Source organism: Cyprinodon tularosa, unplaced genomic scaffold, assembly GCF_016077235.1.
Source record: "Cyprinodon tularosa strain WSP-4 unplaced genomic scaffold, ASM1607723v1 ctg527, whole genome shotgun sequence".
NCBI classification, from domain to species: domain Eukaryota; kingdom Metazoa; phylum Chordata; class Actinopteri; order Cyprinodontiformes; family Cyprinodontidae; genus Cyprinodon; species Cyprinodon tularosa.
The window spans coordinates 272,996-300,238 of NW_024039260.1; the positions used below are offsets into that span (position 1 = coordinate 272,996).

General features: G+C 37.0%; 1 protein-coding gene across 5 annotated transcripts in view; it reads left to right on the forward strand.

The window, feature by feature from the left end:
- Positions 1-25,938, forward strand: part of LOC119795928 (interleukin-1 receptor-like 2) — a 47,002-nt gene extending 21,064 nt beyond the window's left edge. For all 5 annotated transcript variants that reach the window (XM_038304175.1, XM_038304178.1, XM_038304176.1 and 2 more), the window contains 11 exons: positions 1,614-1,688; positions 3,799-4,051; positions 5,400-5,592; positions 16,032-16,203; positions 17,139-17,201; positions 18,572-18,704; positions 18,811-18,962; positions 21,381-21,524; positions 23,456-23,623; positions 24,727-24,998; positions 25,144-25,938. In XM_038304175.1, the coding sequence (XP_038160103.1) occupies positions 1,614-1,688; positions 3,799-4,051; positions 5,400-5,592; positions 16,032-16,203; positions 17,139-17,201; positions 18,572-18,704; positions 18,811-18,962; positions 21,381-21,524; positions 23,456-23,623; positions 24,727-24,998; positions 25,144-25,440 (1,922 nt within the window). In that variant the 3' untranslated portion in view covers positions 25,441-25,938. The remainder of the gene's footprint in view (positions 1-1,613; positions 1,689-3,798; positions 4,052-5,399; positions 5,593-16,031; positions 16,204-17,138; positions 17,202-18,571; positions 18,705-18,810; positions 18,963-21,380; positions 21,525-23,455; positions 23,624-24,726; positions 24,999-25,143) is intronic.
- Positions 25,939-27,243: the final 1,305 nt, after the last annotated feature.

A 27,243-nucleotide genomic window follows, 5' to 3' on the forward strand; every position in this document is an offset into this window, starting at 1 on the left:
CTGACAAAATCCTCAGTTGAGGTCTGCAGATCCACACCCCTACAAATACAATGAAACGGCTCTATTCCTGTTTCCTGAATTCATTTTGCAAGTTTAATTTCTAAGAGATTCCTAAAAAGACAATTAAAAACAATCCACAGGACTTTGTTTCCAAGTTTGAAGATGTTTCGCTTCCTATCCAAGAAGTTTTTTCAATTAAAAATGTCAGGAATAGCATTGAGTTTGAGGCTTTATTCAAAACCTTGTTTTTGTTTAGAAAATATGCAAATAGAAACGGACGAAGGGGTCCACTCCTTTGGAATGGGGGTTGTTTGGCTTCCTTTGTTAGCCTGTAATGCCCCATACCCGTCTAAGTGTGTGAAAGGGGGGTTGTTAAGGGGAATCGTTGGCCTGGCTGAATAGGCAAGGTCCTCCGCTCTCCTGTACAGGGGGTGGGGCTGCAATGATAGTGGGAAGGGGTTGACTAAATTGCTGCATTGCAGGTTTCTGAAAGCTGAACCTGAGTCCACCCCCTCTGTTTAAGGCTGGTTTTTCATTCTTAATATAGAGGCCTTTCTTCGCGCCATACAGCGAAACATCTTCAAACTTGGAAACAAAGTCCAGTGGATTGTTTTTTATTTCCTTCTTTTGGAATAATTGAGACCTGGATGATTGAGAATCTTCACCAGCAATTTCTGAGAGAATATTTTGATTAATTGGAGAAAATGAAGCATTGAGATCTAATATGAAAAGCAGAGACGCAAGTCGATTATCACTAATCCTCTTTCAGTGCTTTGAAGAGCTCTATAACCTGCATAAAACATGAAGAAAGAGTTTTCTTCAGGTTTTAGACCTCCTTCAGTGCCATGAAGCTCTCAAACCCGAATTACAGTTTAAATTCACACACATTAGATTAGCAAATATTTTTATAAGATTATAAGTATTTTGCATAACAAGTAAGATTTGAAAAACTGCTAACATTATTTACTTATCTTACATATGCTTGTGCTAATATTAAAAAATCTGTATTTTTTAGCTAATAGAAGAAAAAAATTAAAAATTAAACCAACCAAGGAGGACCGTTGTTTTTGATCTTCACAGTCTGACTTCAGCATCAGAGTTTAAAAAGCTCTCAGGTTTTTAAACAACAGAGAAAGAGATTTGAGCTTAAAAACATAAGTAACATCTAATATATTTTTTTAAAACTTCACAAGAAAAACTGGCAATTTATGTTTACAGTGGCTCAGACTAGCAAATGATTAACATTTATACACCCACAGATTGAGGTTTCTTTTTTCCATTTGGGTTTACATGCGTCATCAAATTCTTATAGTTATCCCGTATCATGACTTGTTTCTGGTTTGAAAGCATTACTCAGCATTTTATCAGAGATTTCTGCAACTACATTTCCAGTACCAGGAGGATACTAATCATCTGTGGTTGAGGAATAGAAGGGAAAGGAGATAAGGAAAGTGGGAACACATGGAAGGAAAGAGCAGAGAGAGAAAGCGAGATCTGTTAGAAAAGAATTGCACTTTATGTTTATATAACATGACAATAGCTGACATATGGTCCTTAGATTGTTGCTTCAGTTCATTTGATCTAATTATTTATATTTTTCCTTCTATTTTCAGCAATGGGCCTTCTGTTATTCCTCTGGATTTTAGAGATCGGGGCAGGACTGGCACAGGCTGAGTTTATCATGAAAGGTTTGTTTTATTTTACCTTTATATAAATATTTTAAACATACACAACCAAGGTGCTGGTCTCTAATTCAATTCAGTTTCAATTCAGTTTATTTATATAGCGCCAAATTCACAACACATGTCATCTCAAGGCACTTTACAGTTCAACCAGATCATACAGTCTAACAATGTTAGATATAAGCTTACAAATATACCATTTGCATTTTTTGATTAGTCAACTAAGCTTGTGCTGGAATTGCACTGCCCTCTTGTGGACAGAAAAGCAACATGCCACTCAGAAACATTTAATGTATAAATCTGTATTTGATTTAAAGAGAATCCCTGTAACTTTCATTGTGGCATGTGCAAAATGATTTATGCCTTTCTTAATAATATTCAGAGCTTTAATTATTAGCGTCACAGCACTTTAACCCTTTTAATATTTGCTTACCAGTGTTTTGCATGTTTCCCCTGATATTTAGAGGATTATATTTTCATGGTAGATTTTTCAGGTTGGATAATCTCCCTATCACCTACGTAATATTTTACTATCTAATACCTGATACTGTGAGCTTTGAGTTGGGACTCTGACCAGAGATGGCAAAAGTACTCACTTTCCGTACTTGAGTAAAAGTACAGATACTTGTGTTAAAAAATACTCTGGTAAAAGTGGAAGTACTTATTAAACTTCTTTACTCAAGTAAAAGTAACAAAGTACAGGCTTGTAAATTTACTTAAAGTATAAAAGTAAAAGTAGAAACCACTTTTTTCATGCCGTTGCCTACATTTTAAATGGATGTCTGCCAAAAGGACTAGATCTCCGTTGTGTTCATTTTCAATCATCTCGTCGTCCATACTACTATGCTAACGTCACCGCCATGATGCAATGATTTGCCGCCAATGAATACCGCCGAATCTGTCGATTCATCTTGTAGTGGTGCGTCAAATGCAACGTAGATTCCCATCCAATTAGATTGAATTTGGTATTGATGACGTGAAAAATAATAACGGTAACTCCATTGAAATGATTCAAAACTAAAGTAACGAGCCAATTTTTAAAATGTAAGGAGTAGAAAATACAGATATTTGTGTAAAAATGTAAGGAGTAGAAGTAAAAAGTCGCCATAAAAATAAATAGTAAAGTAAAGTAAAAATATCAGAAAAATCTACTTGAATACAGTAACGAAGTATTTGTACTTCATTACGTCCCATCTCTGACTCTGACTGGAGCATATGCTTAGAATCCACACCTGATGATAACAATGATTGCACTATTAGTAATATTATTCATCTTTAGTGGTCCCTTCCTCTTTAGTGGTACATCACAAGGGAATTTGCCTCTTTCTCTTTACTCCTCCCCTCGCCTGCGGCAGGCTGTGTTTGTAAAGCGCCTACCACTTTTCAAACGCCTCAAGCAGAAAACTTTCGGATAAGGACAAGGGGAACTTGCAGCCTAGCAAATGTCCTCCTTTGGGAGAACACCCCATAAAGCAACTGCGTTTTTTCGTTCAAATGAAGATGAAATAAAGGTTGAATATGCTCTCTTGCAGACTAAAAATTAGTGTTGCACCAATTTCATTTATTGGCCCTGATACTGTTATACCCGATACCTGGCTGTGCAGTTATGGCCAATACCCATACCATCTGTTTGACATTGATGTGTGTGTGTATGTATGAAAAACTGCATACTACTTGGATATCACCATTTTAGTGCAGTATCGAGGCCCCGTCCGATACTGGTATCGTATCTGTGCAACACTACTAAAAATAACATGTTTTTTTTTTTTTACTGAGGATTTAAAATTATAGTCATGAACTGAGTGATGAGCAACTTATTGTAATCCAGCAAAAAAAAAAAAAAAAAAAAAAAAAAAAAAAATATATATATATATATATATATATATATATATATATATATATATATATATATATATATATATATATATATATGAGCAATAGTCCCAAAAACATTTATATCTCTTTATAAAGGTTTATAATTTTATAAGAGTATGAGGTTCTTGCTGATTGGATAAGTAAACTGCATTGAATGTACTGTGATAATGCAAAGGATTAAGAGCTGAGCACTGGGCAACTGGAGATATCACTGTAATCGTTTAATGATTTTGTGTTGCAGAGAAATGCACAAACTATGAGCTCCAGTTTGAAAGAGTGTTCTCTGTTCCCGGGGACGTGGCCATGCTGAACAGCACCCTGTTGTCTCCAGATGTCTTTAACTTTACCACCACCCCGTTCAACATTACCTGGTTCAGCACAAAGAGCGGACAAGAAATGAGAAATGTGACCGGTCAAGTTCTGGTAACTAGGGAGACTCTATGGTTCCTTAACACCACTATGGATGATGATGGAGATTACGTAACTGTACTGAGGTAAGATGTGCTGATTAGAATATCTGTTACTGTACCAATGAGGACCAGTCTTTCTACTTAAGAGTTGATTAAAGTAATACTGTTTGTTCTTGATAACTCTTTAAATTACAACAGTTTATTAGATTACAAGGTGGTGTTATGTTTAATCTGCACTTCTTAACTCACTAATTATGTTCAGGATTTTAATGTTATTTACGAGGATTTTTCACAATATTTTATGCAACAATATCATAAAAATAAAATTTTTTGTCTAGAAAGTAAAAAAAGAAAAACGAGATGCTGAACAAAAAATAAATCTTTTTTTTGGGCTTATTTAAAAAAAAAAGTATCTTAGGAAATGTAGAAGTTGTTGACCTCTGCCATAGACATGCAGGGATGAGTTTGTATTAACACAGTTAATCCTTCTCAAAAATTAAAATCTGAACAAAAGACATCATGGTTGTTATAAAGTTTTACCTCAACAAGATTCAAGTCAACTTTAAATGAAACAGACAAATAGGTTATGTTTGTGACTGTTTTTCTTTTTTTCTTTCTTTTTTTTGTTTTCAACAATAATATTTGTGGCTACATTAAAAAAGAAGCGTCCTGATTTTTGTGGACATTTTTTTATCCTGACTGTTGCAAAAAGGGGTTTTGTGTTCTACAATGTTACATTGTGGTTTGTCACTTTTCCCCCGAATTTATCAGAAGAGGCTTAGACGGGATGTGGAACAAAAAAAAAAAAGCAATGCCTCCCTCACCTTCTTTCTAACCACAGCTGTTTGTCTGATCTACTTTTGAGATAAGCATGTCATTCTGTTTACATCCCCTCTAAGATTTCAGTCACTCTGTACATTATTACGTACTGTAAACCTGGCATGTCTCAAAGAGAAAATAAATAGCAAGTAGAATGATTTGCATTATGAGGCAGAAATGTATATGGAAATTTAAAAACGACAGACAGAAATAAACAGCGTTGAAGAAATAAATAGGGTAAAAAATACAAAGGAAAAATAAAACAGACAAAAATATTATAACATGCACATATATAAATATTAAAGATTAATAAATAAAGTAAAAAATTTAGCGGACAATAAAAAAATAAGGTAATTATTACAAAGGCGAATAAATAAAGAAGCTAACTAAAATAGATATATACATTTATGTCTAGCTGTATAATTTCATTTCAACCTACATTTATTTGTTTATTGTATTAATTGCATGCTTATGAATTTTTTGAGCATTTATTTATTTAGATATAGTAGAACTGGGCCTCCATAGTACTGTAGTTGACATAAAGAAATACATTTTAAATGTACTGATGGCATAGGTTAAATTTCACATCCTCCTGGATTGTTTTTCCTTGCAGAACTCCCGCTCAGTGCTACATGCAGTCCACCAAGCTGGTGGTAAATATGCCAATCGATGGAGAGTGTGGAAGGCCACTGAAAGCTTATCAAGTACTCACAAAAGATCTGTCTGACACCTTGCACTGCCCACTAAGGGACTATATGGATAAACTGGACAGCTATGGCATCAGCTCCTCTGTCACTTGGTATAAAGTATGTATAAAATCATTTTTTATTTCCTTATTGGCCAGATGGAGAGGGGCTAAAAAAAAGTCAGCAGGAATAACTTGTTTTCTATCTTCTAAAATATCTGCAGGACATGATTTATAAAATGCTTATTTTTAACTTTAACGCTCACTAAATAGAGGAGTTATATGTTTATGCAGCAAAAAGACAAGTCCAGTACATATTCCTCATCCTATGTGTTACATAGAAGCTCAGCTTATAGTTTCTGTTGGTGGATTCTGTTCAGAGGTCTTAAGTAGTAAATGTTTTACCTGCAGTCAAGGGTAGACACAGTGGTCTACCTTTTTCCCATCACATTGTTTTTTTTTTTTCCGCAAATGGCAAATGAACAAAATGTTTATTATGATTTTAAGTCAGATATTGAGAAAAACAGATTGTGTGTATAGATCTGGTTTGATGTTCTAGGCTGTTGTAAAGGAAGAAAATATTCTAACATAGTTAACTTTGGAAAAAGATTGGCTTCTGATTCTTCCCTTCCCCAGGTCCACTCGGCGAGCTGCGTTTGGTAATAAAACCAACATTGCGTGTTGACGTCACAGAATTACAGAGTTTAATCCAATATAAGACAATGCATACACTTTAGAAATAAGACAATGCACAAACCTACACCAGAAACTGCAGAACAACAGAGACATACATTCCATTACCTGACATAGGATGAAAGAAAGCAAAGAGTACAGAGACATCTTTGGAGAGTTGCAAGGGCAAATCTGATCTTTTTCTTCTATTTAGAAAGCTTTATCCTCTTGTATCTAATCCATTCAAAAAGGGTCTGGCCCTCGGTCCTCCAACCAAACGCCATCTCTGACACTGCTAGGGCTTCCCCTTATTTACTGCAAACATCTGGGGTCATTTGCTTCTTTGTTTTAACAAGAAAAGGCGGAAAGCTTGTCCTGGCATCTAGAATTCCTAAAGTCATAAAACACAAGATAAGCTCTCACAGACAGCTTGTGGAATGCGGGGGGCCTCACCATAAATTTTCAGGAACAAACTTAAATTTAGTAATCTGGTTCAAGGAAAGGTTATCTTCACAAACTTGTTCAAAATAAGAAATATGAGAAAAGGAGAGTATACAACATACCTTTTACACATGCCATAAGATTAACTGTATTAAAGTCTAAAAATAATCATTTTTCTTTAACAGTCCCCGTTTTGAGGTCTGAGACATACAGACCTCACAAATAAAATGATTAAGCCTTCTAATAGAGGAACCAAAAAATTATTTAGTATACTAAAAAACTAAAACATTAGCCCAATTTTATAACAGTCCCCTTTTTAAACAACACCTCCTAGGTCCCCTGCCAGGCCATGTGTCTAAAGCTGAACTCCATAATCTAAACTTATCAAATGTATCTTGCGCTGTCCAACAATTTAATACTCACCTGATGAACCACAAAATTTTAACCAGTAAAAACTAAACTAAAAATACATTTCACTTATCAAATATGAAAAATCATAAAACTCAGTTATCTGAAAGAGAAGCAAACACACAATAGGAATATCAGCCCAGAATATGAAATAAAAAATAAAAAATAAAAGTAAGATATCTCAAAATTACTAAAAAATGCTCAGCAGACTTAAAAGACAATATTCACCACAAAAACTACAATTTGTCAATAAAAAACAATAACAACATCAAGAAATACATCATAAACACATAAAAATTACAAAATAGCATAAACACATAAAAATTACAAAATAGTTTTTTTTTTTTTTTTTTTTTCACAATTCAATAATAAGAAGTTAGAGTTCGTCTCTATGCTCCTTCGATAGTCTTTCAAAAATGAATATGAATTCTTCGTCAGGAAACGATCCAAAAATACGCGCAAAAAGAAACGAATGTTCTTGAAGAGTTCGCAAAAAACGAAAACACGCAATAAAGAGAAGATAAGTTAATGATGATCTTGTAGCTGGATCCTTCACGTGTTCCTCCTCGGTTGTAAACCTCAGGTTTTCCACCTGAGTGTCCGTTGCTCACTGAAAATTGGAGTATTATGCCAATTTAACAGTGAGTTTAAGGAGAGGGTGCAATCTCCTTTTCTCAATGGAAGGACACCGGAACAGGATTATTGTGCCTGCCCGGGCCTTTTAAGCCTTGTAATTCAGGAAAATGAAGTGGTTTTGGCAGACTTCTGCCCGGAAATGCAGATCCTCCTCCGCGCTGTGATGGCCCTCAGACACTCCTCGACCGCAGGTTGAGACTGTAGATTCTCCTGTGTGCCCTGCAGCGTGCGCCGTGGCTCCTCAGCTGATGTGCACTGACTCCAATGGAACCACGTGTCTCCTTCTCTCTTGTAGACGGACAGCCTGAGATGTACTCTCCTCGACTCGGTATGGTCTGGCGAAGCGAGGTTCAGACCACTTTCTTTTGATGACTATCAGGCGCACCCAGTCGATTCCCCGAACTGATCCCGAGCCTGGACGTTCCTGTGACGTCTGGTATTTTGTAAATTCTGCTGCCAGGACCTGTAACTCATTGAAGAAATCTTTATGAGATAAATGTGCAAGCTTACCTTTCCATCCTGGAATGCGGGTAGCAGGTCCTGGAAACATCCGTCCTGTCTGGAGCTCATATGGAGAGAACCCTGTTGATTGGTTAATGATTGATCCTACACTTTATGACAGCTTCACTGTCTTCCTTTTGTATTATAAATCTGCTACTTTGGAGTTGTATTTTATCAATCCTTTGACCCTCTTTTTATATAAGGCCTACATGAGAAATGAAAGTTTCCTATCATGTTAAACCCAAAACTTAACTGTATTTTAGAAGCAGTTCCATAACTGTTAATTTGTAAATTTCCAATTTAGACCAATTTAATTTCAATCATCATATTTTCTATTTTTTAAAACCTTAAAGAATGATCAGCCTGCTTTACATGAGTCACTAAATATCAAAAATGACCTACTTTATTCCAATCATATTTTAAATCCCAAAAATTTCAATCATTTTTACCTTTGATCCATTTATTCTTTTGAAAACCTATTTATAAAATATTTAATTGAATAATGTATTACCCTTTTTATATTGTTTATCAATTATCAATGCCTTTTCAGTTTTGGTGAGAGATTCAACACAGCTAAATTTATTAAATGATGTAAATCTTTAGTTTAGACCTTCCTGGATGTCTTAGTTAAACAACTTATTTTAAAACATATGAATAGAGATGCAACAATCCAACAATCACCTTCCTTAGTTTAAGAACACTATTTTATGTAAATTATTTGATAGTCAATATTTTGTTTAGTATATTCAATTTATAAATTTTACTTATTTCATATCCAAATAGTTAGCTCATCTTTAATGCTGCTAATACACCGTAAAACATTTAATGTATTTTGATTTAACTTCAATAACCTCTTTTTCCGAAAAGTAAAGAGAGATCCAAACTAAAAATTTGCTTATCAGATCAATTCCATTCATGTCCCCCTGTTTCTATAACAGAACAAATGTTCTGTCATAGAATACAATAAAAATCCTACACAACTCATTGAGATGAAATCCGGTATCACCACTAACTTTAGCCTCATGTAACACAGTTGGATGCAATTCAAACACGGTGTCCCAGATGCTGTTACAATCTGCACACCTCAAGCAAAGAATTTAATGTTTGATTAAATTTATGAAATCAACACAGAACTTGGTGTCATTTGCTCAGTAAGTCAGTCTATAGACACCCAATCCACTTTAACACCTTAATTTCAAATTCCATTTAAATTTAAATTTAGTTTTACTGAATGGTAGCCACTGTACTATGCAAATAAAAATTTAGATCATCTTCCTTAGTAGATGAAGCGTAACACACAATGCAATTCAGCTATAGTTAAAAAAAATGTAATTGCAATAGTTAGTCCCTGCCCATTCTTTTCAGGCAGGAAGGGAAAAAGACACACTAGCATTTTGTGAGACAAACAGAGTGAATCATGGAGGAATGCAGTGTCGTAACAGTTGGTGCACACCAACCCCTAACTGCATCGTAAAACCTCTGACCCCAGGAGATGGGGTTGTCCTCAACACCTAGAATTACACTGCAGGGCTGCAGGACGTGAAGAAAACAGGGCGCCTCAGTGCTATATCTAAAATAAGAAGAGAACAATGGCATCACACACTACAAAAATTAAAAAACTTATTCACCACTACCAAGTATTGTTGGCACCCAATTCTTTTCCAACCTGCAGACTGAAGGGAACCCCAGGAGTGGGCTTTGGCGCCCAGGTCACATGATCAGAGGTGAGAATCCAGGATCAAACATGAGAACACACAACAGGACCACCGCTGAGCGACTTGCCATGCCCCAATTCTGTATCTGCTGAATCAGAACGTGTCTAGAGAAGCAGTCATTCCAGCAGTGCAGAAACATCTGGATACAGTCCCGCTTTAATGAACTTTGGTCAGCCTTTCGTGGTCGACAGAGCAGGACATAGAAACCAGCAGACCAGTCATCTACTGAAGCCCCCGTCCGGGTTTGTCTATGATCTTTGTGGTCCCGACTCACTGCTGATTCCCAGCCATAGAAGACTCCCACAGATAACGCCTGAGTCCCTTTTGTTTTCAGCCAGGCATGAAAAGCAACAGTCAAAGGAGACATCTGTTGCCAGGTAACAGTTCGCCTTCACTGACCTTCGTAATCGCTCAACAGCGTTTGGCTTTCATACAGCAGTCCAGCAGAAGATGGGCACAGTTCAGCATCATCTTTGTTCAGCAACAACAGCGGCCTGATGCGGTAATCAAGAAGATCCCTTCAAATACATCTTCCCATGATCTCTGAGCTCAAAAGACCCTTCCCCCAAGATCGCCATCAAGTCAGAAGGAAGGAGAACTGCCAGAGAAAAAATAATACAAAGTAATTAAAAAGCAAAACTTATATTTGCCACATTTTGTTACTTTCACTACTATAAATAAAATTTATCTTGTGATGCCTCCTCCCGTGTGGCGCTAGATTTGTTGTTGTTATAGCACAAACGGCCAACTGCCCCAAATCCTGAACTGCAAAAAGAATAGATAGAAATTTGTTAAAATAGTCCACGATCGGATGTGCCAGAATTAAGAAAATAATGACACTTACTGTTCAAAATCAATAAACGTCAATACCTCGATGACATTCACTCTGCTTGTGCCAAATATCAACTACAAATTCTAAAATCACAACCTCACAAACTCATTAAAGAATTAGAACAAACTCTAGAATGTCCAAGTACTGATACTTATAAAAGTTGTGATGGAATTGCCCTTGGTCAAATAATTATGAATTGCATATTGTTCTACTAAATACCAAACATCCTTATCGTTGTCCCACGCTTCAAGACAAAGTCCTATTTCAAAATTTCAGAAATCCTTTACATTTTATCTGAATTTCATAGCAGTTTTAACCAAAATTTTCCTCAAAATTAACAATTTACACCCAACTGTATATAATCAAAGTCAGCAGTGATTCAGAAATCTATCAACAATTTTAAATGTAAATAGACATGGCATAGATGTTAATTGAAACCGTTCAATTTGAGATGATCAAATCTAATTTAGTAGAAGCTTCTATATCACATACACCATATTGTAGTAAAGCAGGAAGGCCATATGACTCTACATTAAAGAAATCCATAATTCACTATTGTTGAATCGAAAAAAATCAAAATTATTGATTAATTAATTTACCATTAACCATATCCAAAAATTTACCAGGAATTAGGGTCTACTTCTGCTTCTCCCCCTGTTGATATAATAAAATTACCATTTTGAAAACAATTTGGAATCTATGTCACTTTTATATAATAATTAGCTGAAAAACCAAAATATCATAAGATGTTCCACCATTTCTCCAAATCTTCCATCTAGTATTCAAACTAGACTGAGATTATGTAAATTTCAAAGTTCCATCTGTAATGTCTTATCTTTATAACATCCCCCTGTGTTTTCTTATTTCCAAAAGAAAAACAATTTAGAGGTGGAAAAAACAAAAATGGAAGAACTTACCCCCATTATGCTAAAATTTCAACATGTCCAATCAGTCACCCATATGAAATATAAACCAAGTTTATTTAGTTAGAATTTAGGTTAGTTTGTTAGTGTTGTTAGTCAAAGTGGATAACACAATTTCCTAATAACTACATCTATCTGCTTTAAGCCAAGGCTGAATTCTCGTTTCATATTAATTTCACTGCACAAGCAGATGATTCAGCTTCAACCAGATTGTGACACCAAAATATGAAATCGTCATTACCTTAAAATTGTCCCTTAAAGCAGTAATAAAAACATATTTATGAAACAAAACCTTCAGTGTACCTAAATAGTTTAAAATAAGAAAAATATCACACAGCTACACACTAAACTGAGGTCATATTTACATAGAGCATCCTAAAACCCATCAAAGGCCATCAGCCTACACATTCACTCTCATTCACACTCAAGCACTCATCAACACCCCATTGTAAGAAAGATGCAGGATGTTACCCCAGATTTCAAACCAAAATTCATCCTGTAAAAGTCTTAAACACAAATATTATAACACCATGGTTGAAAAAAATAATAAAAAGACATTATTATCCAATAGTTCTAATATTGTTCAGTTTTGAGTGAACCTTTTTAAAAACTCCAAATTATACACACAACCGTATTTCATGATAGCCCACTGTTATTAAATGGCTACCTAGACCCCCTGTAGGAAAACCCAAAAACCGTTCATGTGGTCATGTAATATGCGAAATGGGCTGCACACGAAGATCGTCCTACAAGAAACAAAGTCATTCATTAGTGTTTCAACATGTCCCACATTAACAGTGTAGAAAACACTGTTAAGCAGAAAAACATCCATATGTTCTCCTGTTCCAATCAGTGAGGGTGTTCCCTCCTGTGTCAGGAAACCTAGAAATTTAAGTGATTGTCAATGTTACAGTATTATAATAAACAATTGGATCATTCCAGTGCTCAAGCCTGGAACTGCTGCAGCACATTTCACCCGCTGAGAAAGTAAAAACATCTGTAAATCTGTTATTTTGTACTTTTCATTTCAACACAAAACACAGTCCTAAAGCAATTCACATCAAAATCCAAGAATCCTGAAAGCGTGAGCTGGAAATAGCACAGAACTGAAGCACTCCCAAAATGCAAATAAGGGGGGTCAATCAGTCCCCCCGCTGTGAAACAAAACTTGCATCCAAAACGGAGACACCGCTGTCCCACAGAAGCACATTTTAACAGAAAGTTAGTAATACAACATCCAGCAAAAATATTTAACAATATTTCAGAACACAATCTTGAAACACAAATCACTTCCGCACAATCTCAGCACAATTCAGACACAGACAGACGAATAGACAGCAGCGCGTGGTGGGACATAGGCTACAGTATAACGGGGGAAGACAGACACACAGCCACAAACACAAAGAAACATACAAAACACAGAAACACAGACAACGTTGTAGTTCAGTCAAGAAAAGACAGAAAAAAAAGAAAAGAAAACGTCAGGAGCCGGCTAAAAGAATGTATGACGCATCTTTTAATTGTCCAATTTCAATTTTACAAATCCCTTTTATTCTCATTTCAACTTCTCAGTCCTACACTTCAGAGCTGGGTCAAGCTCGAGGCGAAAATAAGCCTCAATTTAGTTTATTCGATCACTCAATCCGCCCAGTGACAAAAGGTTTTTTCTTTTTCAGCTGGGGAGAGCGATTGAACCCGTATTAAATCAAATAATTTATTTTAGTCCTTTATACTATAAGCAACCCGCTTAAGGGTGCCAAAGAAAGGTGATCCAACCTGCTATTAGTCCTTTATTTTCCACGAGTGATACAACTCGGTCCAATTAACCTGCTATTAGTCCTTTTCCATGAGTGATACAACTCGATCCAATTAACCCAAATAATTATAAGTCCACTGGAGATGAGTCGAAATCTCCGGGCTGATACAAGCCCCTGCTAATTAATACACAGACACCCGAAATTCTTTTTTAGAGGCACAGGCATTGTTCCTCAGGGCTAAAGAATAAATTAATCTTTATTAATTAATCAATTAATTAATTAATTAATCAATCAATAAAACCTTCTTTTAAAAAACCCAGCTTAAGTCAGAGTTAACGTAAAGGCTCTGTTTGAACTAGCCACAGTTCCCTGTAATGTGTATTTATTCAAATCCTTAAACAAGCGACTCTCCTAGGAGCGATCCTATCTACCTCTGCAGCTTCTGAATTCTGTGAGGCCGCACACAGCAAATCAGCCCCGGTCCGACCACACGGCGCTTCAGACAACTGAAAAATAATCAAATACTGTCTTACCACACCGAAGCGTCGGGCCGAAACGGATCAATCAGGACCAAACAGCCGCGCGCCGAGACTCCAGAACCGGCACGAGCCCCCAATTGTAAAGGAAGAAAATATTCTAACATAGTTAACTTTGGAAAAAGATTGGCTTCTGATTCTTCCCTTCCCCAGGTCCACTCGGCGAGCTGCGTTTGGTAATAAAACCAACATTGCGTGTTGACGTCACAGAACTACAGAGTTTAATCCAATATAAGACAATGCATACACTTTAGAAATAAGACAATGCACAAACCTACACCAGAAACTGCAGAACAACAGAGACATACATTCCATTACCTGACATAGGAGGAAAGAAAGCAAAGAGTACAGAGACATCTTTGGAGAGTTGCAAGGGCAAATCTGATCTTTTTCTTCTATTTAGAAAGCTTTATCCTCTTGTATCTAATCCATTCAAAAAGGGGCTGGCCCTCGGTCCTCCAACCAAACGCCATCTCTGACACTGCTAGGGCTTCCCCTTATTTACTGCAAACATCTGGGGTCATTTGCTTCTTTGTTTTAACAAAGCTTGTCCTGGCATCTAGAATTCCTAAAGTCATAAAACACAAGATAAGCTCTCACAGACAGCTTGTGTAATGCGGGGGGCCTCACCATAAATTTTCAGGAACAAACTTAAATTTAGTAATCTGGTTCAAGGAAAGGTTATCTTCACAAACTTGTTCAAAATAAGAAATATGAGAAAAGGAGAGTATACAACATACCTTTTACACATGCCATAAGATTAACTGTATTAAAGTCTAAAAATAATCATTTTTCTTTAACACTGTCTGAACTATTTCTTCACAATTAAGTGAAGAACTTAGTCGATAAAATGGCATGAGAACATATTCCCTCTAAAATAATGATGATAATGACATTTTTTAAATGGTAAGGTAATTTGATTATTGGCTCTTCTTATTGGGGTTCTTCTACGGAAGAGGATTAGGGCCACTGAAAAAAAGAAGTTAACTGATTTTTAAATTTTATTTCAGTTTAACATGGGAAAAAAGTCAGAATGCTGACTTTTTTCTCAGAATTCTGACTTTTTTCTCAAAATTCTGACTTTGATCTCAGAAATTTGACTTTTTTCTCAGAATTCTGACTTTAATCTCAGAATTTTGACTTTTTTCTCAGAATTCTGACTTTAATCTCAGAAATTTGACTTTTTTCTCAGAATTCTGACTTTAATCTCAGAAATTTGACTTTTTTCTCAGAATTCTGACTTTAATCTCAGAATTTTGACTTTTTTCTCAGAATTCTGACTTTAATCTCAGAAATTTGACTTTTTTCTCAGAATTCTGACTTTAATCTCAGAATTTTGACTTTTTTCTCAGAATTCTGACTTTAATCTCAGAATTTTGACTTTTTTCTCAGAATTCTGAGATTAAAGTCAGAATGCTGACTTTTTTCTCAGAATTCTGACTTTGATCTCAGAATTCTGACTTTTTTTCTCAGAATTTTGACTTTAATCTCAGAATTCTGACTTTTTTCTCAGAATTCTGACTTTGATCTCAGAAATTTGACTTTTTTTCTCAGAATTCTGACTTTAATCTCAGAATCTTGACTTTTTTCTCAGAATTCTGACTTTAATCTCAGAATTTTGACTTTTTTCTCAGAATTCTGAGATTAAAGTCAGAATGCTGACTTTTTTCTCAGAATTCTGACTTTAATCTCAGAAATTTGACTTTTTTCTCAGAATTCTGACTTTAATCTCAGAATTTTGACTTTTTTCTCAGAATTCTGACTTTGATCTCAGAATTCTGACTTTTTTCTCAGAATTCTCACTTTGATCTCAGAAATTTGACTTTTTTCTCAGAATTCTGACTTTAATCTCAGAATTCTGACTTTTTTCTCAGAAGTCTGACTTTAATCTCAGAATTCTGACTTTAATCTAAGAATTCTGACTTTAATCTCAGAATTCTGACTTTTTTCTCAGAAGTCTGACTTTAATCTCAGAATTCTGACTTTTTTCTCAGAATTCTGACTTTTTTCCCATAATATACTGAAATAAAATAAAAAAAATCAGCTAACTTTTTTTTTTTTTCAGTGGCCCTAATCCTCTTCCGTAGTCTTCAAAGTAAGTACAGAAAACTAAAATGTTCTTCTTCTTTATCCCAACAGGGCTGTGACCCCATACTGGATGAACCAGGAAGGCATACCTTCCGGGACAGGAACAAACTAACCATAGACAGAGTGGAAAATGAAAACGGTGGCACATATACCTGTACTCTGATGTTTACCCTTGATGGCGTGAATGGATCTGTATCGGAAACCATTGAAGTAACGGTCAGAGGTCAGATGACATGGATAATGCACTTTATTTTTACTTAGCAGCACAGATCATTTTTACAGCCTACTTTTGAAATATTCACTTTATTTTAATGCAAAGGTGAAAAAAAATTAAAATCCATGTACAGATATTAGTTAGATGGAAAGATCATAACCAGTGAGGACATAATATAGACATATAGGTGCATTTAAAAATATGAGTATTGAGTAAAAGGACAACATTTATTATATATATTTATTATATATTCTAAGCATGTGTTTGACAAATGACCAGAAGATCCCCTATACAAGGAGAATAAGCCAGAAAAGATCATTGATAAAGAAGTTGGTTGTTCACAGAGTTCTGTACCCAGGGATATTAACAGAAAATTGAGTGGAAGGAAGAACTGTGGTAGGACTAGGGGCACCGGGAACAAGAAGGACTGTGAGGGTGGGAGACCCTGTCTAAGCTGAAAACATTGAGGCCCTTTGATATGGATGTATAATTGCTCATAAAAAAAAAAGGTTGATTTATGTTTTACACATTTTTAGCATCCACACCCTTTAGTGTGACTGTCATGCAGCCTGTAATTTTTTACACAATGGAAAACTTGTGTAAATATGGTCTATAACTATCACCATGATCATCTATTGGAAAGAAATGCTGACATTCTTGGATGACACGACGAAGCTTTTATAATGCTGCAAACATTTGTTTTGGTTGAGTTTTAGATATAATGCTATTTAAATTTCATTATCTGATTGTCAGCATTTCATTACAAACAAACATATTGTCTTTTTCTCAATACGATTTTATGTTTGCGGAGAATTATAGTTTTATGCTTAAGTAACATGAAATTACTAAAAAATTGCAATGGCAGATCTTTATTTACTTTGATCCCTAAAAAGCCAGCTACAGCAACATCAAACTTGTTTGTTCTTTTTTTCATGTGTTTTTAGATTCCTACTTTCTGTTACCAGAAATTCATGAACCAGGAAACAAAATCGTCAAGGCTGTAAAAGGTGAGACTTTAGCTCAATCTGAATATCTGAAATCAGTAAGAATATTAAAGCCATGCTAGTAGCAGGGAGGGAGCTATGGTGAGGGAGCAGTATGCAACCTAGGGCCCAAGCTCGGACTTGGAACAATTTTCGGCCGATTTTCATTAATTGGTTTCCTCTGCAGCTCAATTTGTCCCGAACAAAGCAAAAAAATACAAAACATTTGTTTCAACAAAACCCTGCTTGAAATAATCTGCCTTTATAGCGGCAATGTTTTGTACCAAATATCCCAAACTATAATATCTAAAATACATTTGTTTAAATAAAATAGTTTACTGTAAATAAAGATTTAGGTGTGACTGTTCATGTAGTATTCTTAGGTCCTCAAACATTTCTAGAGCATGTCTTATAATTAATTAAATAAATGTTTTCCTCAGTATGAAACAAAATAATCCCACTACCAATGTATAGTATGAATTTACTAACCAAGGTATACATGTTTCCATGTTCTCCCTGTGCATGTGTGGGTTCTCTCCAGGTACTCTGGTTTCCTCCCACAGTCCAAAAACATGACTGTTAGGTTAACTGACTTCTCTGAATTCTCCATAGATGTGAGTGTGTGCATGAATGGTTGTATGTTTTTGTAAGTCTCTGTGTTGCCCTAGCCTGACTCCGCCAGATGGATTTGATCCGCATATCCATCTGGAAACCTTCCGTTGAAATAATTTTGGGAAGGGGCGAAAATACTGGTTAGCTGATTGGCCTATGTTGGTGATAGACGGGCCAAATAAACCAATCAGATCAACGAAGCATATGAGGTACTAACAGAGCGACGTAGAAGAGGAGCCAATTGATAGATCAAACTCTTGCCGAAATCAGTCAGGAGAAGAGCAAAAACATATTTTCCTCTGAGAAAAGCCTCCAGAGCAGTGTTTTGCTCTTCTTTCAGTGAAGAAATACTGTGTAATTCCGATAAAACTTGCTCGATAGCCACACTAACGCTGGTTTCATCGGCTGAAGCCGCCATGTTCTTTAGACTGAACTGTCGCGCTTCTCATTGCGTCACACTTCAAGCCAACGCTGATTGGACGTTCGTTTGATGAACGGCTCCAAATTTTCTTTAACGGAGAGTCTCCAGACTGATCTGCGAGTGAAACCTTGAAAGCTCGTGAGATCAGGATGGTCTCACAAGGCTAGTGTTGCCCTGCCATAGACTGCAGACCTGTCTAGGGTATACCCCGCCTCTCACCCATTGACAGCTGGAGATAGGCACCAGCACCCCTCATGATCCCAGCAGGCATAAGTGTGATTGAAAAGGGATGGATGGATAATGGTTAGGCTAAAAAAATATATTCAGGCTTAAATATTCATAATTTATTTTCTGCTTTTAGGGTCGAACCTCACACAGAGGTGTTTAGTATTTATACCAGGTGTTGGAATGCCATTCGTTGATGTCTTTTGGTTTGTCAACTATACGTTCATTCCCAACAAGCCATCTGAACGAATCCACATGTCGGAGAAGCGGTTTGTAACTTTAAATTGTCTTCTGCTCTTTCAAACTATCACATTTAAAATTGTGGAACATAATTAAACAACCTTCTAAGGCCATTGCTTGATTTGACTTCAACAGTTTGTGGACTCAAGATGAACCAAAGGGTGTGTGGTTAGAAAGGCTGCTCCTGTTCTCTGAACTGAGGGAGGAAGATTTCCACCTCAATTATACCTGTCGAGCCTACAGTTCCCGAGGCTTTCCTGAAGGATACTTCACTTTGTTGTCAACAGGTAAAGCTATTGAGCATGAACTGTTATGTCATAACTTCTATGTTCCCAAATGTTACTATTAAAGTTTGTTAGATACTTTTTTCTTTAATTTATGTCGACTCACTGTTGAAATAGCATTTACTTTTGCCTTTGTTTTTTTTTTAAAACCTTGCAAATATTAAATAACTCTCCAGCTCTGTTTTTTTAAGAATCTGCTCAGACTATGTGTTTAAAATTTGATCATGTCAGGTGTTTTAGATTTTGAACGTAAGACAATAAAATGCAACTCAGGCATTAAAAAAAAAGTGTGAAAGCCTAGTGTAGGCTGAAAAGAAATCTTGAATCAGATAACAATCTCAGCATCAATACCCACTCATGTTATATATACAGAAGTTTTCTTACAATGCTTACATCATTTAGAATACAAACTAATTCTTACTCTTAACTGACATAAATGAAAATAGGAAGTAGAAAATGTTCTCTCTCACAGCTGAGTGACTTGCTGTCACCAAGTACAGTAGAACCCTGGGCAAAGAGCCATGTTGCCTTCAACATAAACCTCTATCAACAACAATTACAAATTCTGATAACTACAACCTAAATCAAGATAAGATCTGTTATTTCCAACAATATTTGTTTCTCTGTCAAAAGCTTTTCATGTACTTGTTCAGAAATCTAAGTTTTAAACTGTACATCTTCTAAGTCGGAGGTCTACAACAGGGGGTCTGTGACCCCTAGAGGGTCCACGGAGGTACTGCATGGGGGTCACAAACTTTTTGGTTCATTAGACTTTTTTTTATATTCCCCCCTGCAATTTTTTCCATTAATTGAAATGTCTTTAAATAAACATCAACGTGAGTTTAACACACTGTAGTAAACAAATTAATGTAGACAGAAGATGTCTTTCAGTCATCAATGCTACATTCAGCGACACAGAGGAGCTCTTTCAAGCTGGGCAACGTTTCATTCACAACACCTGTCCCATCTACGAGGAATTAGATTCAGAAATACTTTATTAATCCCAGGGTGAAGTTACTTTCGTTACATTACACCATCTGTAATAGAGTGACTATAGGACTAGTTTGATAAAACACAATTGGATGCAATTGCATACAATATATATAATTAGTTGGTCCTCGCTCCATCTCGCCATCACTTTGGGTCCTTGGCCTGGAAAACCCCTGCTCTAAGTTACAGAGAGTAACAGGACAGTTAAAAAAAGACACTGTTTTTGCTGTTGAGAACAAATTAGCCACATTTTTCTACACAGCAATAGCAAGCTAGGACCCAGAACTCAGGCAAGACGGATAGTGGATTCATTAAAAAGCATTTATTCAAACAATGACTTGGATGTCTTGGAGAGAAACCCAGGTTAGTGACCAGGTTAGTGACTGCGATAATCTGACAGAGGATGATTATGAACACGCGAGTCACTAACCTGGTTTGACAGTTTAGTCCGTGCCCAGAGAATGACGTTGGTTCCAGCCGATCAACTAAACAGATGCTGCCAGAGAGTTCCAGACGAGGAAGCCCAGAAGGCTGCAGAGCTGACAGGACATTAGATCTGAGCTGACGAAGGAAGACAAGACAATCCACAGGGCGAAGTCAAGATGCAGATCCAGGTTAAGTCCGCAAAAGAATCTGACAGGAGTCCGAAGACAGGCAGACAAACTAATCAGACAGGGGCAGGCAGGCTCAAACGTACAAATACAGGAACAGATCAAGATCAGGCAACCAGAACACTATAGTAATGCTAGAGAACTCTCAACACCAAAGGCTCAAGAATAATCTGGCACCGATGGCTAGAAAACAGGCAGCTTAAATAGGAAACCGGTGCAGGTGGATCTGATGAGTGATTAGGTAGAGGGCAAAGCTAAAACTAATGCCACCACCTTAGACCAAATAGAAAAAGGTCTCAATGATAATAGAAGGACTTAATTATCTTCATTCAACCCTGAACATCTCTAAATACAAAAATCCAATTACACAGCTTGAGTTAAACTGGTGTTTGCTTTTGAACTGTTGATGGACTCCCCCCTCTTTAGCACTGTCACCCGGTCTGGTGACTCAAACATCCATTGGTTATAACAATCAAAAAATCCACATGAGTGTATTTATCCTCATTGTTACTATATAGCTACATCCAGTTAGATTCTTAGCTCTGAAGGCATTAAATAAGTAAAATAAAGATGTTTATTAATGTATGAAAACTCATTTTTAGCCTCACAGCATTCACTGTCACTACTTTTTTAATTAGAAAAACGAAGATCCTTTAGTTTTTTTTTTTTTTACCGGTATGTGGACGTACAAATATTCTTAATATAAACACTGTTGAAATGTTTAAATGTATTTTAGAAAGCAAGCTATATTTAATAAAAATGCCTGATGCTTTATGAAAATCATTTTAAACTTGATTTGTGCTATGTTTCATTTGCCCAGATCCAAACATCATACTTCCCATTGGATTAGTTGCTGGTGGTGTGACTGTTCTCTTTATCATCACTGTCGCTGTCTACTACGCCTTCAAAATAGACATTGTACTTTGGTTCAGGAGGGCGTGTCCTGTCGTCTATGCAAATAAAGGTAAAATTTTGCATTAGTTGTATAACTAAAAATATATATTGTGAATATTATGAAACTGGGAAACAGAAAAAGCGTTGGGAAAAAATTGAAACAAAGGATTGACAGCTTCCATATTGAAGGAAAGACATGCAGTAGCTACAGTATATTCCCACACATTAGTACAGCCATAGAATCTTCAATTGTATGTCACAAATCATCACATTTATACAGTAGGACACAAAACAGAGGAAGCAACCTAACCACAGGGCGCTGCGCTTTTTCAGTTGAAATGTCATCACCCTCTCATTCAATATGGGAGGGTGTGTGTGTGTGTGTGTGGGGGGGGGGGGGGGGGGGGGAGTTAAGCGGGTATTTAACCGCCTGCAGAATGTCAGTAAACCACAGATTCCTTCCAACGTGCATATCTACTGGATGCAAAAATGACTCAATACAAAACAAACTTTTTTTTTTTTTTTTTTACTGACAGTTAATTGTCATGGTTATGAGTTAGCTTCAGGAAAAACTCTGGTAACCTTAACTTCGAAAGGTTTCCATGCATAAAAACATGCAAATTCAATAGCATGTACATTAGTGATTCATAACCAAAGTGTAAATGTATTGGGTGTCTGTAATGAGGAATTGCTGGCACAAATTTTCTAGAATGCTTACCTTTAATGAAAAGGACAAAAAATAGCTAATGATGGGGTAGAGTATAAAAATAATATACTCAAGTAAAAATACAGTTATTTTGATAAAAAGCTTTACTTCAATACAAGTAAGGTTACTGGTGTAAAATGGTTTTACAATTAAAGAGCACCTCAGTGAAATTTTACTCTAAGTAAAGGTTAGTTTCTTTTTTTTGTATATAGAGAAAGTCTCTCAGACATAATGGAAAAGTAGAGATTTTGGTCTTAAACGGTTTATTACAACCAAAGCAACTTTATAAAAAGAAAATGCAGCACAAAAATAAAACATGTGAACAATTTACATCAACACAATTGATGTATTTATGCAGTGGGTGCTTCAGATCCCCCAGCACCTCTAGTTCTGGAGATACTGGTAGGTTTTTCCTCCACTTGAATAGATATGTGAGTAAGGATGAAGCTTCATTAACTCTACTTTACTTTGGACAACAAGGTACACATTATAACAAGCAGTAAATCTGTTGAACAAAAGTGAAATATCTTCTATTAACATATCCCTAGCGAAGCAAAAATACCCCCAACAAAAACATATAGCATTGCATTTAAAAATGTACAAATGGTGGCATTGAATACATGAACAGCAGGTTGGTGAGGTTTCTTACATGTGGCTCACTGGGCACTAATCCAAAAATGGCTAAATTAAGATAAAGTAGATATATTCCTACAAATTGGGGGATCATAATCTGAGTAGCACAAGGTTGGGTCATTTCTTTATATTAATTTGATTTACATACAAAGTTTTAGTATTTCCACTCACACTATTATTCTATCATTATTATTATAGCTATATTTTGAGGATCATTAGCATTTGAATGGTCAGTAAAGTAATAAATAGCAAACTTTTCACCTTTTTTATTATTTTGCTCAATATCTGTTTCACCTTATTGAATTTGCAATTTTAACATAAATAAACTAACTGTGATATCGCTGTGGACTACTTAATGGAACCGCTGCAGACGCTGTTGCTTAGTAGTAATGGGTTTATTTGCCATCTTAGGCTTTTTCCATATGGAGAATTTACGTCCTTCTCATGCATGCATAGATTCTATTGGGAGGATCTGTGTGTGCTATAGTAGGTTAGGCAGTCTTTGTAAATTGCCCTCAGGTGTGTTTGTATGTATGCATGTTGGGTTTATTTTTTACTTTTACTTTCTCAAACCATTGTTTTCTATGCTTTTGTTTTAGGTTGGAAATAAGCAAGCTTGTGTGTAGTATATAGTTACTTTAATAAGAACTTTTCTCTCTCAGATCTAGATGGCAAGCTGTATGACGCCTATGTGGCATGCCCCAATCCTGGTGCCCTCGGATTCAATGAGGAAGTGGAAAAGTTTGCCCTGCAAATACTGCCTGAGGTGTTGGAACAGGCCTGCGGCTACAAACTCTTCATAGCAGGCCGTGACTGCCTGCCTGGGCAGGGTAAGCCACCCATCTGCTTAAGTTACCTTTGTTTGCTAATTTACCACATGTGTCCACTGGAAAAACGATCTAGAAATAAGTAAAAATGTCTTAAATTAAGTGTACTTCTCCTTAATTTGAGTAGGTAAATGAGATAGTTTGCCAACGGAATGAGTATTTTTACTCTGATAAATAAGATAATTAGATAATATGCACTTGAAATTAAACAATGCTATTCTGTTTTCTTATTCTAAGTGTAAATTGCCTTGTTCCATTGGCAAGATGTCTCTTTTACTACTTTAATCCAAGAGCAAATGCACCTATTTTAAGAAAAAAATGACTCGTCTAGATTTTGATTTTTTTCCAGTGTATTACCTCTGTAGGAATGTAGTTCTTCTCTGTAAAGGTTTTGTTTCAAACAGACATCAGACAGACAAAAAGGAAGACAGCAGTCTTAAGGCAGGATTAAGGTTTAATTCTTATACAATATCCGCACTTTTGCTGTCTGAATTTTTATCTAGGTTTGTTACTTTATGTAAACTAAGCATTAACTCCCCTTTTCACCATGCACATACTTCTTTACTGTTTATATTTTTGTCTTCAGAAAACATGCAATCATAACTTTTACATGATATGGCAAATATAAGGAAAGAGGGTAAATATGGGACCACAATTAAACTTTGTGGTCTACAAGCAAAACATTTTTTTTGGTGTTGATAAAGTGATAATGTATAGCAGTGACACGGAAGCGGATCAGAGTGTATTGAACATAGATGGAGCTAAATAACAGGCAGAGATGAAGTAAATATAAATACATTTGAGGTTGCAGGAGCTGGTGAAGGTTCTCAGTCATCAAGGTTATAGTCATTCCAAAAGAAAACAACAAAAAGGCTCGAACTCAACACTATTTCTAGACATTCTGAGTTGAAAATGCTTCCAAGCAAAACGTCTTCAAACTTCGAAACAAAGTCCAGTGGATTGTTTTATTGGAATTAGGTTGTAGAAGGCATTAGGATGGAAATAGGTTCAGCTTACAGCAGACAAAAATACAGCTAATGTACAAGGGGTGTGGTTCAAATGAGGCGTTTTTTTTTTTTTTAACACACATTTCCGTCTTCCTGCAGCCATCATGGACTCTGTGGACGAGAACCTTCAGGCCAGTCGCCGAGTTCTCCTGCTATACACTGCCTCCACTTTCAAAAGAAACACAAGCAGCAGCAGCAACAACAATAACATTACAAAGATCAGTGAGGGAGGCGATGAGATCGAAAGCACGACCAATGAGAGCAGCTGCGATGTGGATGTTGATGATGGAGATAAAGTCTTTTTGGATTCGAGGCAGCAGCTGGAATGTGTGGTAGCCATGTACAAGGCACTTCTAGAGGGATCCATAAAGGTAAGCAGGAGACTTGTTAATGCAAAAAACACAAGGGTCATAGAAATTAAAAACTAGAGCTGAATAAAAGTTAAAAAGAGAGATAATTGAGAAAAGTAATTTTGTTATGATTTAGTTACTGTCTAATAAAGGTCTGTCCTTACAGGTGGTTCTGGTGGAGTTGGAGGAAATCACCCCGGCTCAGTTGGCCCTCTTCCCAGAGTCAGTGCGCCATCTGAGGAAGAAGCAGGGTGCTGTGTGCTGGTGGAAGGCTCTGCAGACAAGGCAAAGATGGAGGATGTGTTCAAATTTGAGAAAGGATGAGGAAAGTGGTGAAAAGGTCTCAAAAGTCTCACCATCCCTCTCTCCTACCTCTAGATTTTGGAAAGAAATTAGGTATCACATGCCAGTTAGAGGCAAAAGGGTTGTTTATCCAGAAAAAACTGCCTTGTTAAACTTATGACAGTTAGATTTGAATGAGTGAAACAGGTAATGAACAGGTACAATGAAAAAGTAATGTAGTGTCCTATTTGCGCTCTTATTTTGCAACTTGAACATTTCTGATCAGTTAAGGATTTTTTGCTGTGTAACTTGTGCTTTAACAAAACAAAAAAGCTGTGAAGAAAAATCAGAGGCTGCTTTCTTCAGTGAAGCAGTTTATCTGTCCAAAGTTTGCTGAAAACGGGTGCTCTATGGATTCTCCAAGCGCTGGTGTATATTAGAAATGTAAATAGAAATGCAAAAAGGTTTAAAGTATTTGTAAATATTTGGTTGTGTTTTTACGGTTGTAAAAAGATTATGAACGCTGTGATTTTACGCTCTTTTGGTTTCAGGTGATATCAAAGATATTTCTGTAATGGTAAAATTATTGGCTAAAAACTCCACTGAACATTGTATATTTATCAGTGTTATACACTGTTATAAAGCTTATAAATAAAAAGAGAGCTTCATCAAAAATGTATGCCTTGGATTTTCATTTCTGTGGTTGTTTGTGAATAAAGTGCGCAAAGTTCGATTCTGCAATATGATATTTCTTCCAAGCTCCCGCAAAATGCAGTGTATGTCATGATGTGAGAAGAACGACTCTGAATCAGGGCAACCACGGAGACAGTTAGATCAGTTTAAGAAAATGTTTATTGAAACAGGGAACAGAAAATGGAGTCTGGCAGGATCTTCCTGGTACAGCCTAGGAAAAAGATGGGTGATGGTGAACAACTGGTCTGAGGTGGAGGGAAGGCGGAGGATGCTGAACTCACGGGGCTTGAGGTTGTCTTGAGCTAGGAAGGATGTGTCCAGGGGCAACTGACTCTGCACTCCTCAGGTGATGGTTTGTAGGAGGGTGGACAGGCAGGTGGGCTCCTGGAGGAGGGCTGCGGCAAACTGGCTGGGTTGGTGGCTAGGAGGGAAAAACAGAGACACAGGATTAGATCAGGTTTGAACACAAATCTAGGAAGCTGGTCGGTCATATACCACGCTGGTAGCGAGAAAGAACTGACGCCCTCCTCCTGGTCCCAGCTCCTTAAGTAGGCTCCAAAATTAACCGAGATGAGCTGCACCTGCCCATCACACCCTGCAGAGAAGAGAGAGACACAGACACCAGACCTGCAGCATGACAGCACCCCCCCTCTAACGGACGCCCCCTGGCGGCCGTCCGGAAGATGATGCCTCAAAGGCAGAGATGAGGTCCGGGTCCAAAATGAAGGAGCGCGGAACCCAGGAACGTTCTTCCGGCCCGTAACCAGCCCAGTCCACCAGGTACTGGAGACCGCGACCACGCGGCCTGGACGCCACAATACGGTCCACTGTGAAGGCGGGATGACCATCAATAATCCGGGCGGGTGGAGGGGGCCTGGAAGGAGGGGACAATGGACTGGAAAATACAGGTTTAATCTGGGAAACATGGAAGGTAGGGTGAACACGGAGATGAGTTGGGAGCTTGAGTCTGACTGCTATGGGACTGATAATGCGGTCGATCTTGAAAGGGCCAAGAAACTTAGGACCCAGCTTCTTCGACAAAGCCTTTAAAGGGAAGTCTTTGGAAGATAGCCACACCTCCTGCCCAGGGGTGTAAGTAGGTGCCGATAGGCGCTTGCGATCAGCGTACCTCTTGTTTTGGGCAGACGTGCGCTCCAGGGCGGCCTTAGTCTGATCCCAAACTTTACGGCATCGATTGAGGTGTGACCTGACGGATGGAAGAGCTGAATCTGGGAATGAAGAGGGGAGAAGAGAGGGATGGTATCCTAGGGATGCCTCGAAAGGGGACAAT